Source organism: Crassostrea angulata, chromosome 3 (genome assembly GCF_025612915.1).
Source record: "Crassostrea angulata isolate pt1a10 chromosome 3, ASM2561291v2, whole genome shotgun sequence".
Taxonomy (NCBI): domain Eukaryota; kingdom Metazoa; phylum Mollusca; class Bivalvia; order Ostreida; family Ostreidae; genus Magallana; species Magallana angulata.
In genome coordinates, this window is record NC_069113.1 from 25,198,929 (window position 1) to 25,215,330 (window position 16,402).

General features: G+C 31.8%; 2 protein-coding genes across 2 annotated transcripts in view; one reads left to right on the forward strand and one right to left on the reverse strand.

The window, feature by feature from the left end:
- Positions 1–11: 11 nt before the first annotated feature.
- LOC128175741 (uncharacterized) lies at positions 12–11,775 on the forward strand. Its single transcript, XM_052841578.1, has 25 exons — positions 12–199; positions 449–657; positions 781–1,077; positions 1,336–1,661; positions 2,464–2,597; positions 2,678–2,751; positions 2,887–3,021; positions 3,171–3,344; positions 3,543–4,126; positions 4,237–4,375; positions 4,548–4,759; positions 4,891–5,018; positions 5,278–5,392; positions 5,589–5,633; positions 5,735–5,788; positions 6,006–6,230; positions 7,189–7,319; positions 7,422–7,725; positions 7,822–7,870; positions 7,977–8,722; positions 8,832–8,925; positions 9,056–9,243; positions 9,391–9,588; positions 10,027–10,217; positions 10,436–11,775. Exons 1-25 carry the CDS (start codon positions 14–16, stop codon positions 10,706–10,708), a joined length of 5,211 nt encoding a protein of 1,736 aa, XP_052697538.1. The 5' UTR covers positions 12–13; the 3' UTR covers positions 10,709–11,775.
- Positions 11,776–13,210: 1,435 nt separating this feature from the next.
- The window catches only part of LOC128176808 (uncharacterized), a 47,508-nt gene continuing 44,316 nt past the window's right edge, over positions 13,211–16,402 (reverse strand). The window contains exons 44-46 of the mRNA XM_052843356.1: positions 15,753–15,916; positions 15,315–15,400; positions 13,211–15,100 (exon numbers count right to left, since the gene is read on the reverse strand). Coding sequence (XP_052699316.1) covers positions 13,949–15,100; positions 15,315–15,400; positions 15,753–15,916 — 1,402 coding nt within the window. The 3' untranslated portion in view covers positions 13,211–13,948. The remainder of the gene's footprint in view (positions 15,101–15,314; positions 15,401–15,752; positions 15,917–16,402) is intronic.

Here is a 16,402-nt window from a genome sequence, read left to right on the forward strand (position 1 = left end):
ATAGGACTACAGGATGGCAGCTGTTCACTTTGCTTTGTCAGTACTTTCTGTTTGTGTGGTTTTGACTTTCGGGTTTGGCAATGAGATTTTCTCAGAAGAGTACAAAATAGAAGAGGACATGCATGGGAGAGAACTGGTGGTTGCAAGCCGTGGACGGATCCGTAAAACAATCGACTTAAATGATCAGAGTATCGTAGCTGTGAGCATTAATTTTAATCATTAAGTCAAATTTTTTATCCATATATTTATTCATTAATAAAAAAAAAGTCATTTACAACTATATTTTCTTGACTTTCGTTTTGAAAACGGTCTGACATTGTTTAAATATTTTAGCCTTCGATGTCCCTAAAATGCTAGTGATATGAATATTTAATGAATGACTAGCAAACGCTAACATACTAAATGAAATATGCAAATATTATTACACTAGACTGATATTTTTCTGCAGAAAACGATGTGTAAAGATAATACTATAAAGGTTTCCTTGGCATCAGACATGCATGAAGATGAGTGGAAAATAGGCGACCTTGTTGTAGGAAGTTCTGCCTTGGGCTGTCGTTTGTCCTTCACAAACTCAGATGAAGGAGTGTTTGGAAAAATTACTTATTTAAAGACCCAACGAAAGGGTCTTTTATATATAACTGTAGAAAATGCTAGGTAATTCATAATTATGCAACGCTAATATCAATTTTTTAAAATAATTAAAACAATCGTATTATATTGCTGTTTAAAAATCTGATTGCTTTGTCTATATTCATTTTTCGATTGTTTTTTCAAAAGTCCTCTTGATGTACTAGAAGAGGCCAATATATCACTTCATGTAAAACATCGAAGAACAAAACGCAGCAACACGAATTTTCTCTCAAACATCTTGGATAGCATTAATTGGGAAGAAACGTCAAACACGACCGTGTTGTTCAACAAAGACAAAAAACCTTTCTCTATCCTAAAGATGACGAACAACCCAACATCAGATGTAGGAATACTTGATTCCATTAATACAAGTCCGAACGCAGAGACGCATTTTAACTTCACATGTACTTCTTGCTTTGGAAAAGTTGAGTTAGCTTATCATCTGTAAGTATATGTCGAAATCTTACCTTATAAGATGATAAAAAAAAAGAACAAAAATACGGTAATCTGGTCACGCAGTAGCTATGGCTTTTTGTTTAGATATTTTTTTTTAAATGCAATCAATATTGCTTTATTAAATAAGAGCATTACAAAATAAAGAATATTCGTATACATTGTAAGTTACAATATGCCTTCATTTCGATTACATAATACTGGTATGTAATATTTAATTGATATAACATTTGTTAATAATTTGAACAGGGAAATGAGAATAAAGAGAGACGTCGATACAAACAAACCAATTGTGAAATCCTACCTCTCTCAAGTGGAAGGCGAGACCACAAACAACTATCAGTTTTCGATCCAATCACACAAAGAACTGACTCTTCTAGTTGACGAGAAAGTGATGGAAACGGATCCTTTGTTTCTTCATCCAATCACGTTAGCGACATTCAAACGATTTCCACCTTTACAACTTACAATCCGTGTCCAATCGAGCACGTACTTAACTGCCAGCATCATTACACATTCTTCTAAAGAGTTTAAGTTTGGGGATACTTTCCAAACGTCAGGGAAGTTTGTTGTGTGTGAGTATTAATTCAGGTGTTGTTATAACTGTGTCTTTTAAAGAACAGTTTTGGGGTTGTTTTTCACCAAATATTAAAATACGATAAGCTTTCATTTTAATTTTTAAAAATAGTTATTGATCTGAATTAAGAAATCATTTTAGCACTTTGAAATAAGTCTTTCTACTTATGATGCATTTTTAAAATAGAAAAAAATGAATGAGTTGAAATCCTAATTGAGCATTTTCCCTATTTTTCATTTGTTTGTCCGGAAATTTTTTGCTTTTTTTTAATTTGAAAAAATACGTCGTATATACCTTTACATTTCAATAGATATATTTATGCCAATTCATTGATCTTGAAGATTACCAATGAAGACTCTTCAACAAATAATCTCCATAAACTGCAGTTTGTTGATTTTTTCCTTGAAAAACAACTCAATAGTCATTGACAAAATATTGTCATTTTTATTAATGACGAATCAAAACTTACTACAAATAAACTACATCACAAACAAAGATAATATGAAAATTTAAACGTAATAAAATGACTTATTGAACAGGTACTCAGGGGTCTACCTTGTTAGTTAGAAGCATATGAAAAATTTGGAGATCACCAGGTTAAATGTATACAAAAATAGTAAACAACAATGGCAAGGTGATTTCCCTTAATATAAACATATAACACTTATTGTGGTATATACAAAGTTCCGACATACATCCAATGCCTATAAGATTCCCGCCATCCATAAAAACTTAAACTTTTATTTTTTAAGAGTTAACATCATAGTTTACTTTAACTTTGATATTACAATATGTTTTAGCTAATCAGCATAGTCAACATAATGGATTACCAACAAATCATATTTCTACATATGATTGGCAGACAAACCACGTTCAAAACGATGCCGTTGAGTCCAATGATTTGTTTTCAATGAGTTTCAACATTTCCCAACAGGTACAAATGTTCCTTTTTTTAATTATAAATCTACGATCTATTGAATTTATGCAATTTGACAATTTTTGTTTGTTTGACAGATTAGTTTAAAACCTTTCATTGAATGGGTAGAACGAGACATTAGACTTGATTTTGGATCACCCTTTACAATAAGGTAAATGAAAAAACCAGTTTGTTTTATATCCGTACAATATTCTTTGATGAAACAAAATAATTTATTTATCTTTCACCAAATGATATTCATATAAATGACATATACATATACTACAATGAGACACCTCTTTTGTAGGTTACAGCAAGAACTTAATTTAAAGTCAACAGTTTCTGATGTTTCACTGTGTTCCAACGTAGAGTCTCGTTTAACGAGCGCTTTCTCGTCAGAGAGAAATTCATTAGTTGTTGATGCTTTTGGAATTCCTATATGGTAAACAAATATCTTTTCTCTTATTAGTACTTCTAATATTTGTAAAGTTTGGTTATAACAAATTAACCCAGATAATGATCCATTGTCATTTGGCCACATTCTTTGTTTATTGACATATTTTGTGTTATATCATGTTTTGGTATGCTTAGGGGTGATGTATCGACACTGACTATGTCTCAGATTTCGAGTGCAGCATTGGATCAACAAACTTTATCCAGAAAATGTCAAGCCAACTGTTTTGAATCTCAGTCCCTTTCAACATCAATTGATGCATGCGGTGCGCCAGGTAGTCTTGTGCTTCGAAATTCGTCGACATTTTCTTCGTAAGTAGTAGACGTTCATCACATTACATTACTAGTGTATCATTAATGTCTAATTGATAACTAGCTTGCAAGTTTCTTGGCATAATAATCGATAAGGACCAAAAAAGTTGTGTCTTCTGTTGACGATTATTATAGGTCAATTGAAAGCAAATTTAAAAAAATAAAGAAAGCAATGTTTAAAAAAATCGATTATTTTAGTTTGCGGAAGTTATTTGGAGACACCATCATATTTCTGTCGGAAGAAGCAAGTGAATCTTCGTGGTGTGGTCATCCTGGAAATCCATGCTTGGACTGTTCAAATTACATTCAAGATGACAATGTTTGCTCCGACAGATATGTTACCCCAGAATTAGCAGAAGTGTTAACTAAATTAGCAAAATTTGTTGAAGCGGAATGGCCAGATCGAAAGCTTTTGATTTTGGAAGCATGGGATGAAGCTACATCAGCACATCCACTTGGTAGTCATGGTAACCAGTCCTTGTTTTACACCGGAAGAGCAGCAAGAGTTGCATTGAGTAGAAACTTAACATCAAAAGAACCAGAGACTGACCAAAATATATTCCAGAGGTTTACCCAATTACTGCAATGCTCTGATGCTGATTTCTTTGACACATACATGAGAAATTCCGTTCTGGACATTTGTGTTTCTGATGAATCGGCCGCTTTTTTCACGAACACCGAAAACAATAGAAAGAAAAGAGCTATTAAATCAAACAACATTGTAAAAACAAATACTTGGAGACAAGAGAAAGATAAATATGATGAACAAATTTCTGGTTTAGGTTTGTGTATCTATAAAATTAATTTATGTGAAAAACATTTAGAAGTACACCCTTTCAGCACACTTCTGTATGATCAGTCCGTTATATCAGATTGCCAATTTCTCTTGCAGTAAGTGTTACGTCAAGTGGATCTACCCTAAAAGACTATTTTGGAGGAGGAAAGTATTATCCATCAGGAAAAACTGCGATAGATGTTTGTGGAGAAGCTGAAGATACATATAGTATTGAAAATCTGGATAAAATGCAAAGGTATTTTTAATTTGTTTAACATGTTGAAACACGGTTTTTATTTAACAACACTTTTATTTTTTTTTCTTATGTTTTTAAAAATATTTTATTTACATTGCAATATCATGTAGTCTTCCAAATAGGTATATAACAGCCAGTTTTGATATTGCTTCGCATTTTAATTGTTTAAAAGACAAATTCAGTATCCACTGGAAAATGTTGCATTCGAGGCCGAAGGATCTAAGACCTCCTCATGTGGAGCATCAACGAGAGGCTGTAATCAATGTACTCGTTACGTGGATGTAGACAATCCATGGGACTGGTGCCTAACAAGGACTATGACCACAAGGGCTGCAACAAGACTTCATCGCTTAGCCAGACTTGTAGAAGAGGAAACAAAGTCAGGTAGGAAATTACTTCTAAAACATCTATTTTTCGGGAATTTATCCTTTCAGTCGTAACATTGTGATTTTTTGCATTTACGGAGTACACAGGAAAAACACAATAACAAACTGAAAAATTACTTTTACTTTAAGGCGGTTCAAGTTTAAGTTTAGCGGATGAAGAGTTAGGAATTTGTCGATCAGCTATGGTGATGTACAAAACCCTTGAGACGTGTAAAGAAAAAATGCCGAGCTCTACTACTAATAAAGAATCAAAGTGTGTAAGTAATCGATTTTGAAGAATCAAACAAAGAGTATGATAATTTTTCTTTATTTAAAAGAATGGCAGTTTTTATAAATAACGGAGTTCAATTTATCTTCTTCGAATTTGTCTTTTTAAATTTAATGTGAACTCAGAAGAGATTTTCATTATTCTGTTTAAAAAAGTAAATCATATAATTAATACTAGTTAAAAGTTTTTTATGCTGCCTATGAAACCTTATTCTTTTTCCTTTGTATATAATCATACATTTATATTAGTACGATTGCATAATGGACGCCCGTTGCTGTTACGGAAACGATAATATTGGCTGCATAAGAAATGCATGCTCCGGAGATGAGAGTTCTAGTGTGTGGACATCAATAGCTTGTTCAGGTATTTAGTCGTTCCAATAAATACTACCTTGAAACAATGTAGACAGAAGAACGTTACAACTTCACTTTCATTGTATTTTGCATCTATGCTTTTTTTTTGGGGGGGGGGGTGAATATTATTAATATAGTTTGAAAATGGGGATACTGACTATGTTTTTAACAAATATATTTTTCTTTTCTTTTTACTTTTTATACAGAACTTAATCCTTTTTTAAGTGATGTTACCATACCAACAACGCCAGGTATATAATAGACTTTTTATTTCTTTCAAAACATCCCTGAAATATACTTACAGTAAGCAGTAAATATTGTACATATAATTTTATTTGAATTTAATTTCTAGCATGTAACGATGGTGATAGTTCCAAGATGATCCTGTATGGAAATGTATGCGGAGGTAATATATACGATGACTTTTTAATATAAGCAATCGTGGATAATGACATTTTTAGATTAAATAGCGGCATTATCTTTTATTACTTTAATTGGAGTCAATTACATGATATACGTAATGTACCCTACGTTAAAAAAGTTTTCATACATTTTTGTATTTAGAAAATCGAATTTTAATAGGTCAGCTGGTTCGATTAATTATACATCATTTATTTCAATAGGCGATCCTTGCCAATTTTTTACTGGAAAAGAGTATCACCTTTTGTTAAAAGTGGTTCTAATATTCGAAGTCTGTTCTGGCAAATGGGATCAGACAAAAATCGACCAAGACATTCGGAATCTGAATACCGGAGAAAGTAATTTGATGACTTTTTTGTCTTCTTGCATGAGTAGCGACAACACAATTCTAAAACTTCACTACCCTGTTCCAAATGACCCAACAATCGGTAAGTTTTATTTAGATGACTGAATTGCATATCATACAATTTGGAGCCCTTAATATAATGTGTGCTTAAGTCTAAGACATTTCTTAAATAGGACTTAACACATTCTTCAACTTAAGTCCGCAACTAGAAAAGTGCTTACATGTAGCTAGAATAATTTACACAAAACTTAGACAGCCTTCGAGAACGACTGTTATTTGTCAAAACAAAAAAATAATGGACAAACTGCATCGACCTCAATCAATCGCTTAGTGATATACACAAAGTTTAGGTACATCTACAATAAACTCATTTCAAGGTTCATAGGCGTCGGAACCGGGAGTTAGACATAAACTATAATGATAACTTTTTTGTTTTGGGGGTTTGTTTTTGTCTGTCAAGATTTCTGACACTTTCAATTTGCTTTTGACGCCACTGCTACATGTATGTGCCATTACTAATAAGGTTAAGTATATCTACAGTATACCTATGCCACCTTGAATATTTTTGTATGTACCATTTATATGACTTCTAAACCCCCCAACCAACCAATCTAATATCAAAGATACTTACCAGTTTTATCTATATTTAAATTGTATTTTAACTTATGAACAATGATTATCACCAATACCCTTGAAATCGATGAGAAAAATGAACACTTCAGTAATGACTTTTTAACATAAGCATAACGTTTGCTTTATGTTACGGACTAAGTAAGTAGGTTCTAAGATTCATTGTCAAAAGTATGACCCTACTTAAGTCTAAATCTTGGCATGCTTTGTGTAATGAGCCCCAGACTGACAAAACTCTGATTTGTTGTGTACAATTAACTTAATGAATGTCTTTAAGTATTTTTAGTCGCTGTGTATATTATATATAATCAGTATCCATTAATTAAGCTGTTGCTTTTAGATAAGGTTGAAAGATAAAGTTAAAAAAAGATTTGATACACAATATTTAAAAAAATGCATGTAAATTACAGGAATAGGCTTTAGCCTTCGTTCATCGGAAAAGAAAGATTTGCTGTTGAAAATTTTACCAAACCTAGACTATGACCTCATAATGGAAGGCAAGCAATCCTTAACAAAAGAACAAGCACTTTATTTGTATGATGTAAGTTCTATTATTTCAAATTTAAAACTATAGATGTTTGGTATCGTTATTGCTAACTGTTATTCTAATTATTTTATTTTTGCGTTCTATGTCAATTTTTAGAAAACTATGAGGCGATACTACATAAAGACTATGAACAGTATTGTCCCATTTAAATCATTTATTCACTTGGACACTGCTACAAAAATTGCATTAGTCAATGCAAACTATAGAGGAGAGTTTCCATCGAATCTTAGAAAAAGATTTAACGCCGCTGTACAGGGTGGTCAGTGGGCTAATGCTGCTAATATTTATCTAAGTCATCCAGATTACAAGAGAAACAAATGTGATACCACTGGCCATGGGAGTATTTGTACTAGAATGACATGGAATGCGGAGCAGTTTAATAAACTTGCCAAAAAACAAGGTTGTATGATGTTATTATTGTAACAAATTTTGTGAGTGTTTAATTAATAATGCATGTATTTACAAAAAACTGTTTAACAATTGTTTTTTATATTAGTGAAGGTTTTAAAAAGAGAAAGCTCTTCGGCTCTTCAAAATGTTGGAAGGTATATACTTTGCATTTCATGTGGAAAGAAAAGAGATTTGCTTTTGTAGAAAAAAAAACATACATGTAATATATTCAAAATCCTTCTTTTATTATTGACATTACAGATCGCTCAAATTAGCTCTAAATCCTGGAGTGTCTCTGAGCACAACTACAGTTGCTAATCTAGCTGTCATCGCAGGATTTGATCACGTGACTAAGGCATCGGATCACATTGTGGCAAGTGTTCGACCAGCTACAGGTGTAAATAGCGTTTTAGTAAACTATCCAAATGTGAATATGCACGAAACCGAACCCCCTGTCGATGACATGGTTGAGTATGAAATTCCAGCAGAGGCAGACTATAGCCTGACTTATCCTTTACTTCTGGATGGATTTAATGACTCTATAAGACTTTCGGACTGTTACAAAATAGCTCATTTAAAATCTAATAAATTTAGATATTTTAGATTCGATCCAACACTTTTAGAATGTATGGAGGAAGCAAGTAGTCACTACACTGAGTGTATTGCAGTGGAAAGCGGTTCTGGATATCGAGTCAGATCTGAAAACAATAGGAACATTGATAGTAGGCATTCTGAGGAGAAATGGCGTTTTTCAGTTGGTCAGGCTGTGGAAATTGGTAAAGGCAAAACTCTAGAAGAACTAAAGCTTCTCGGATTAACAGTTATAAGATCATGCGTTCAGAATTTGATCCGCAAGAGGTTGATACTTGGAATTGGTGCGCACAAAGATAAACTTTATGTGGACATACGGGAATCTTCACCAGCAGCGGAGTTTGTTAAAGTTTGGGAGGATGGATCATCTGACTTGTACATGTATCTTAAAGACATAGAAAACGACTTCAAAAATGGTAACTAGAGAACATTTTCATAATTTACTTCAAAACAAATTCACGAAAGAAGATTTTATTTAGAATATGGGTTTTGTCATTTGGTCATTAAATTGTGTATCCTGTTTAGGAGGTGCTTTTATTGAACCAACAAACAAAACACGTGCATGTCAACCTTCACCCCTTGGAAAGAACGCATACTACATCAAATATTCTAATGAAGGGTAAGTGATCGCAAAGTTTTAGTTATACACTTTTATGAAAATAGTTTTTAGAATTGTGTATCATTTAAAAATTGACTTATAGAAGATAAAACAAAACACCATTGTCAAAGGCAAAATTTATTTCTTTTAGATCATGTAGTGCAGATACAGGGTTTTCTTCACTGTGTTCATCAACAAAATCTGAGAGACAAAAAGCTGCCGCAGATCTACTGAAACGTCTAGATGAAGTGATAGGAAACGGACCATTAGATAAAGCATCACTTAGAGAAAAAGTCAACAATTGTTTAGTGAATCTGTGCGGAGGATGCATTGGCAAAGGTAGAATTCATAATTTGGAAAATGCAATTGATTTACAAATCTTTTTTATGAGTTTTGTAAACCAAAAAAAGACAGAAGGAGGTGTAAGTAAAACATAAATCATACTGTTATCAAGAACCTAATATTTCATATTTTTCTATTATAAAGGAAAAATCTGGAGGGATAAGACGATAGCGTGTTTTGACTTCGTTACCTACTTTTTGGATGGGTCTTCTGTACCATTCCCAAATTTAAGAAATTCTGGAGCATTCTTCAATACAGAGAATACTAAATCTGAAGTTCATTCGTTGGCTTGTCATGATGGAAGTGCCTGCATTGAAAATGTTCAGCTTCATTCTTTACTTCGTACGAATATTTAACGTTTTAAAATAATAATAAAGATATTTTTTTTATTTTTAAACCACGCACACAAAGATTGTTGAACAACATTTACAAACACCATTCCTAGTTAAACAAATGTCATAATGTTTCTCGTTCTAATTGAATATTTAGTGAAACATTTTTTTATGAATGAACGTCACAGTTTAATCTATTTCTAAAAAACAGCATTGAGAACTTTACTCTAACATGGATAATACTCAAACGATGAATGTTAAACATGATATTGTTATCAAGAAGTATGCAAAGCGGATGCCTGACGAAAAAGTCAATTTTTCAGAGAAAATGATCATGGTAATGATACTATTCCAAAATAAACTAAAAGAGATTAGAAATATTTATCATAGGAGCTCCGTCATGCTATAAGTATACAAATATTGTGATACTGATTTTTTTTTATTTCAGAAGAAACATTGACGACCAAGTACAAACCAGACTCATCCCAAACTAACGAAGAACTAGTTTACGATCCAATGGACAATCCCTCCCCATTGCTCAATATTTTAGAACAAGAAATGGCCATACGTGTATCTGGGAACGTTTCAGTTTATATTGAAAACAATGGAGATATCTCAAGGTTGAATCAAATATTAAAGGTATGTAGAATATTAGTAAAAAATGAAAAGTTGTAAATACCTTGATTGTTTGTAAGTGTTGCAAATCAATCGAGAAACGTGCAATTGTTATTTACTTAAAAAATTAAACCTGAAAAATACACAATCATATAAGTACGCACAAACTCGCATACCATACACATATAGACAGGTGCATGACGATAAACAGAGCACTTTTAGAACGATTGTTATGTTTTCAGATTCTTATGGTCTTCAACACAAAGGTCACCAATGTTCATTATCATTTGACAAATTCTGTGAGGAAAAACCAAGTTGTGGGTGCTGTTCAACGTAAAATAGAAAGATGGGCGACGTCGACGTGTCCGGACATCTCCCGTGTAACGGTCGCTCCTTTCACGGTCTCTGAAATATCTCACGAAAGACACAAACGAAGTATAGATAACAGCCAAGACAGGAATTTCGCAAAGCAACTAAGAAACAATTGGGAGTTGGAGTGGCTTTCAAAAACTTAATTATATTATCCAATACCAAATTAAAGATATTTGTATTAGAGTTTATCTTTGGGGATTTGCTGAGCAATTTAGGGGTAGTGTGAAAATTATTTTATTAAACTCTGTTTATTATGTTTTAAATGGAACGTTTAAATTGTTTTTATAGTCCCACAGGGGAAAAAAATTAATCTTCTTTTTTTTTTAAACAATTATAATCTAGCTTTATAAGTCAAAATGTCATCTTTAGTACAACTAGTCCTAAGTGCAAACCCCTAACAAATCATAATTTCGCATTCGATTTCAGTACTTCATTAGATCTGGTTTACATCATTCTTATATCTACTTCTAACAATTTTTACGTTATAAAAACTTATTGTTACATCAATCAATTTCTGTGATAGTGACTATATCTTTTAATATTTAAAAAGAATCTCAATGCAATATTTTTTTTTTATTTCATCGAATAGTTTGTGTATATACTTGACAACATGAATTTATTACGTTTCTTTCGAGTTGCGGACACTGTGAAACTAATGAAATTACTCGATTTCCCACGGATTTGTGAATATTTCAATCAAAGTTTTCTTTAAAGCTCATAATATTTATTCGTTTGGATTTTTTTTTAAAATTCTACATAACGAAAACAAAGTGTGATTACTGATAAATTGTTGAAGTGTTGACTATTTAATTTGAATACTTACTTAAATTTTATTATGTTCAAATACATTAAAACAATTATCAGTGCACTACAGTATGATTATTTTTTGCATGTAACTCAGAATGTTTTTAATCTATTTACACGTGTATGTACTGCTGACAATAGCTAGTACTGTTTTGAAAAAACACTTTTCCATTGATGTGGAGGACCCTTAGGGGTGTCTTGCATCTAAAAATTTTTTTAGTTTTACATAGTGTAAAGTATGTAGAAAATAGGCGACTATACGTGTTACCAAATTCTGAAATTTAAAAAAGTGGAAAAGAAATCAAAGAGCATCAATGTAAGTGGATATTGTAAAATTGTCAATTTCAAGAGCAGGAAGATAAGAAAAAATTGTTTTGTCAATCAAATAAATAGTCAAATACTTGTATATTTTGATGAATAATATTTGAAATTTTAAAAAATTCAACGAATATTGATAAAATCACAATACATGATATTTGCATTTAAGTCTATTTTACGTTCAGTTTAAAGGTCATATGAAACGATTTTTAACACTATGATTTTCTTTCATAAATAAAAAGCTTGGTATAAACAAATGTTAAAATACGTGATGTAAGATTTTTTTGCGTTTGCATTACTGAAAAATAACCGTGAAAACTGAGCACCTGAAAAAATTCTTCCCCGCTTATCGTTCTTGATTTTGTGGATTTATGACGTCACACAGACCCACCGATGTAAACAATGCATCAAAACTAGTGTAATTTTACAGTAGTTTATCGATTAGATTTTAGTAATTTTTGCATCTATGAACGTGTCTTTCTTTTCAAATGAGATCATTTGATTTCGAAGTAGCCTACAGATGACTTAATTAGTTTCAATTGGTCGTTATAATGAATAAATCTAATATCAGCTTCTCACCAGAGTAAAATCATGATGAAGATCCCGTAAATTTAACGAAAGAAATGCTTTAACATTAACAGCTGATTAATGAATTATCCTTATCCTTTTGAGATAGAAACATCATTTTCTTCTTCTGTACGTATACTGATTGAGCAAATGCAAGGGAGGTAAGCCGCGTAAGTCAATGTTCCTTTTCCCGATTAAGTGATTTTGATCGACTGTGGCGCTCACATTTTGCATCAAATATTCAAAAAACAATGTCAGTCTTTTTAAATAGGCACTTAATAACTCATTCCCGTATATAACTGAATATGGTCAGGATATCGTTTCATATGACCTAAATTTAAGATCTGTCAGCTAAAACAATAAATTTAACTTCTCTTTATCCACGTCAGGTTAAGTATTGATCATTTGAGATTAAAAGAAAACACTGATAATCAAGTTGAAATGCAGGATCTTTCACAATCCTAACGTGCTAAAATTAAATGCGTGTCCGGCACGTTGAACTGCTTATCTTTTTTTGACTTGACTGTATTAACCAGCAGATATTACAAATAAACTTGAGCCGTGATAATGAAGAGTAAACCAAATAATTAAACCTTTTTGAAATATACAGCAAAGTTTTTATCGGTTGCTGTCTTATTTTCACAAATATGCACAAATCATTCAAACGATTTTCTTTACCTAAAGGGTTTGATAATTTATTTAAACAATAAAATGCTCTCTTTGGTGATTCATGCAGAATGTATAATTGGCGACATTGCAGAAAAATGCATAACCCGCGTTAGCAGGTTATGTAAAAAAAATTCAGCAATGATCGCTACCTTCATAACCTGCATGAATCAACTAAGGAAGCATTTCATTGTTTATATTTACATGTACACCTTTTAACAAATTTATAAATTTATTGAATAAAAAGTTAGTTAAATTAACTAAATCACTGTTAATGAACATAAGTAATTTAGCTAAAAGAAACAGCTAAATCTTCTCCTATGAGAATTTGAGTCTGAAATTATCATGATCATTTCGTGCAGTCTGTGATTTTTCTTAGGTTTTGACCATAATAAACGGGGTATGTAGATTTTAGTCCCATAAAATTATAAAACTATAAAGCAGCAATAATGTTCCACATGAAGTCGAGGGAATCATAGATGTAAATATAATACGTTGATTGTTGTTTATGTTTATATCCGTGTATTGCTGAACTATTCAAAGGCCAACTGGAATGGGAATACGGTCAAGTAAAATTTTACACAAAATTATAATTTATGATAAAATGATTTTTTAAGATTTCATTAGTCAATAGATCGGTAGTACCCAGTCCCTAGTGTTAGAATACATGTCGATCGTAAACCTAATCAATAAACGGAAACTATAACGAAATGACATATTTTATTCTAAAAAAAATTAAGGAAAGAATGAAATAAACCATTCTGCAATGTACACTTTAAAAATACATAGTTTATGATTCAAAAAACGTTTTGGTTATATTAAATATGTGTGTTTCATTGGACATGTAATAATTGACACAATGAAAGTAAGACAAATATACAAAATAATTTTGGCATTATTTACATTAAACATCATTTTTTGATAGATTTCTTTTCCGTTTCATTTTGCACCATTTTAGTAACTTTTGAAGTTCACCTACACAGAATCATTTCCACAATAACTTGTGCAAATATCGTGTTTAGTGTGATTTATTGGTCTATCTCTCCGTCGGAAAAATCTGCAACTTCAATGTTCTCCTCACCAGCAGGAATTTTCTGTTTCATCCTTATGTTGATACAAATAGCGATTATCAATATTATAAATAGAATGAATCCAAACAAAATCATACCTATAAGTGCTACTATCTTCATCTCACATTTGTAATTATTTATCTGATCAATGCAGTTTTCCAAAACTCTACAAGGCTGCTGCAGGCACTCATTTATTTCATTCTCACACCATGTACCAGTATATCCCGGGTAGCAGATACATTTGTATAAATCAAAAGAAGTAGCTCTAGAGATATCATTACATGGTGGAGAATCATTGAATTTAGGAGAGCAAATACCATGGTCACATGGTGCTAATAAAATATAGATATGAGTTTCTAATCGTTCAGTGTAGAAGTTTTGGTTGTCATATCCTAAAATGTAAAAAAAGAAGTCTCCGTGAAAATCTTTGTCAAGTACCATTTCTGCGGAATATTCTTGATGTGTAAAAAGGTCTTTTTTTCCAAACAAGTCTGGAATGAATGGTAATGCACTATTCCGAATTATTTTGACATTTACTTCGTTAGGGTTGGTGACAGTTGACAAAAACGATAAGGTTTCATTCTGGTCAACATCTCCAAAGCCGAAATCAAACATATAGTGCGACGTTGCGTTGCCTTCAAATCGCAGCTCTAAACTTTTGTTCGCCATTACATCAAATGTTGTACTATTGTATAGAAAACCAAACACTGGCATATCATTAACTGCCGTTACACTAATGATAATACTTTTCTCGATTACCGCTGGTAATCTGGCATCATCTCGAAGTTGAATTGTTATACTTTCGTTCCCAAAGAAATCTTGTTTTGGTAAGTAAGTCAATTTTCCATCAAGTGACAGATTTGCAAATCCAGTTTTGGGTTTTTGAATTAGGAAGAATTGAACAGAATCAAGGTCATCATCATGATAAGGTATTCGGAAGTTGATAATCGGTGTATCTTCTTTTGTCGCTATTGTTTCGATATCTATTACAGGTGGGGAGTTGTAGTACGATACATTCATAGCTGTTAGCGTAAATTGGTAAGGAATAATTAATTTTATTATTGTTGATCTTTTTTTCCTTGATGGCATTTGGAAGACGTGCATACATATCTGAAACAAATGTTGGTTTGAATTAAACAAAAAAGCTAATATCATTAAAACACTTGATTTTCTTGGGGTTTTTCTTGGACATTATTGCTTTCAGTAAAATGTCATTTTGTACATCATATAAGTTTTTATTTGCAAAAAACTAATATTTTTAAAAAATCACTGGGATAGCTTCAGCAGCTTATATATACATGACTGATAAAATGATTTGAAGTACCTTAGCTTTGTATATTGTTCCTTCAATTTTAGGTTTTGTAATGTCTTCTCCACAATTTTCCTCCACATGACGCCATATTCCATATGCTGTAATTATTAACATCCCACCTTTATATTAGGAAATACCATTGTAATACTTTATCTAACTATTATGCCAATAGATTTGCTTATATGGCTTTAATAAATACAATGTAGGTTTTATACTCAAAATTAAGACATTTCTAACTAAAAATATAAGGTACAGTGTACATAGGTTGACCAAACAAATTGAACTTCTTTGTTAAGGAAATCACAAAATAAACTTCGATTTTGTAAACATAATCTGGGAAGCTATTCTGTTTAATCTGCGACTAATCAGAGATGCAACATATGAATATCACTTTGGAAAGTTCTAAAAAGGCAGAATTGATTTAAAAACTATTTTTGTTGTTATACATACTTTTTGTTTTGGAATTAAAGGTGTAACTATCCCATATGAGAAGAGCTGGAACTGTGTTATATTCAAAGTCTTGTGGATTGATTTTGATGTGAACTTCAATTCTTTCGACATCCATTTCCGGAGTAGGGGCAATAAAAAAGTTGATTCCAATCGGTTTTAAAATTCTGAAGCAAAATTGATCAACATTGTGAAAATCCTGCATTTAAAAAAAGTCATTTCATCAAGCTAACTCGAAGCCAAATTGAATTATTTGATTTATTAATATCAACTTTCACATATTTTATTTATCTGGTTAACGTATATTTTTCATCCATACTAATACTTCAACACATACACAGTCATATATATGTAAACATGTGCATACACGAATTTTCAGTCTTTTTTGAATTTCGCCCGCATATATTTACTAGTAAATGAATATGTTCCTTCCATACATAGGACAACAAAGTAGTGCCTTTAAGCAAAATAGTCCCTATACTTGCAGAGTGTATATACATTTATTGGGACATTTTAAATCAGAATGCTTGACACATGTCAGAAAAGAGGATTTGCAATTTTTAAAACAAGTGTCAAAATTGAATTATCATTTGAAGAAGAGAATTGAAAATGTTTGATGTACACCCTTTCCAAAACTGAGAAATTCCCTACTT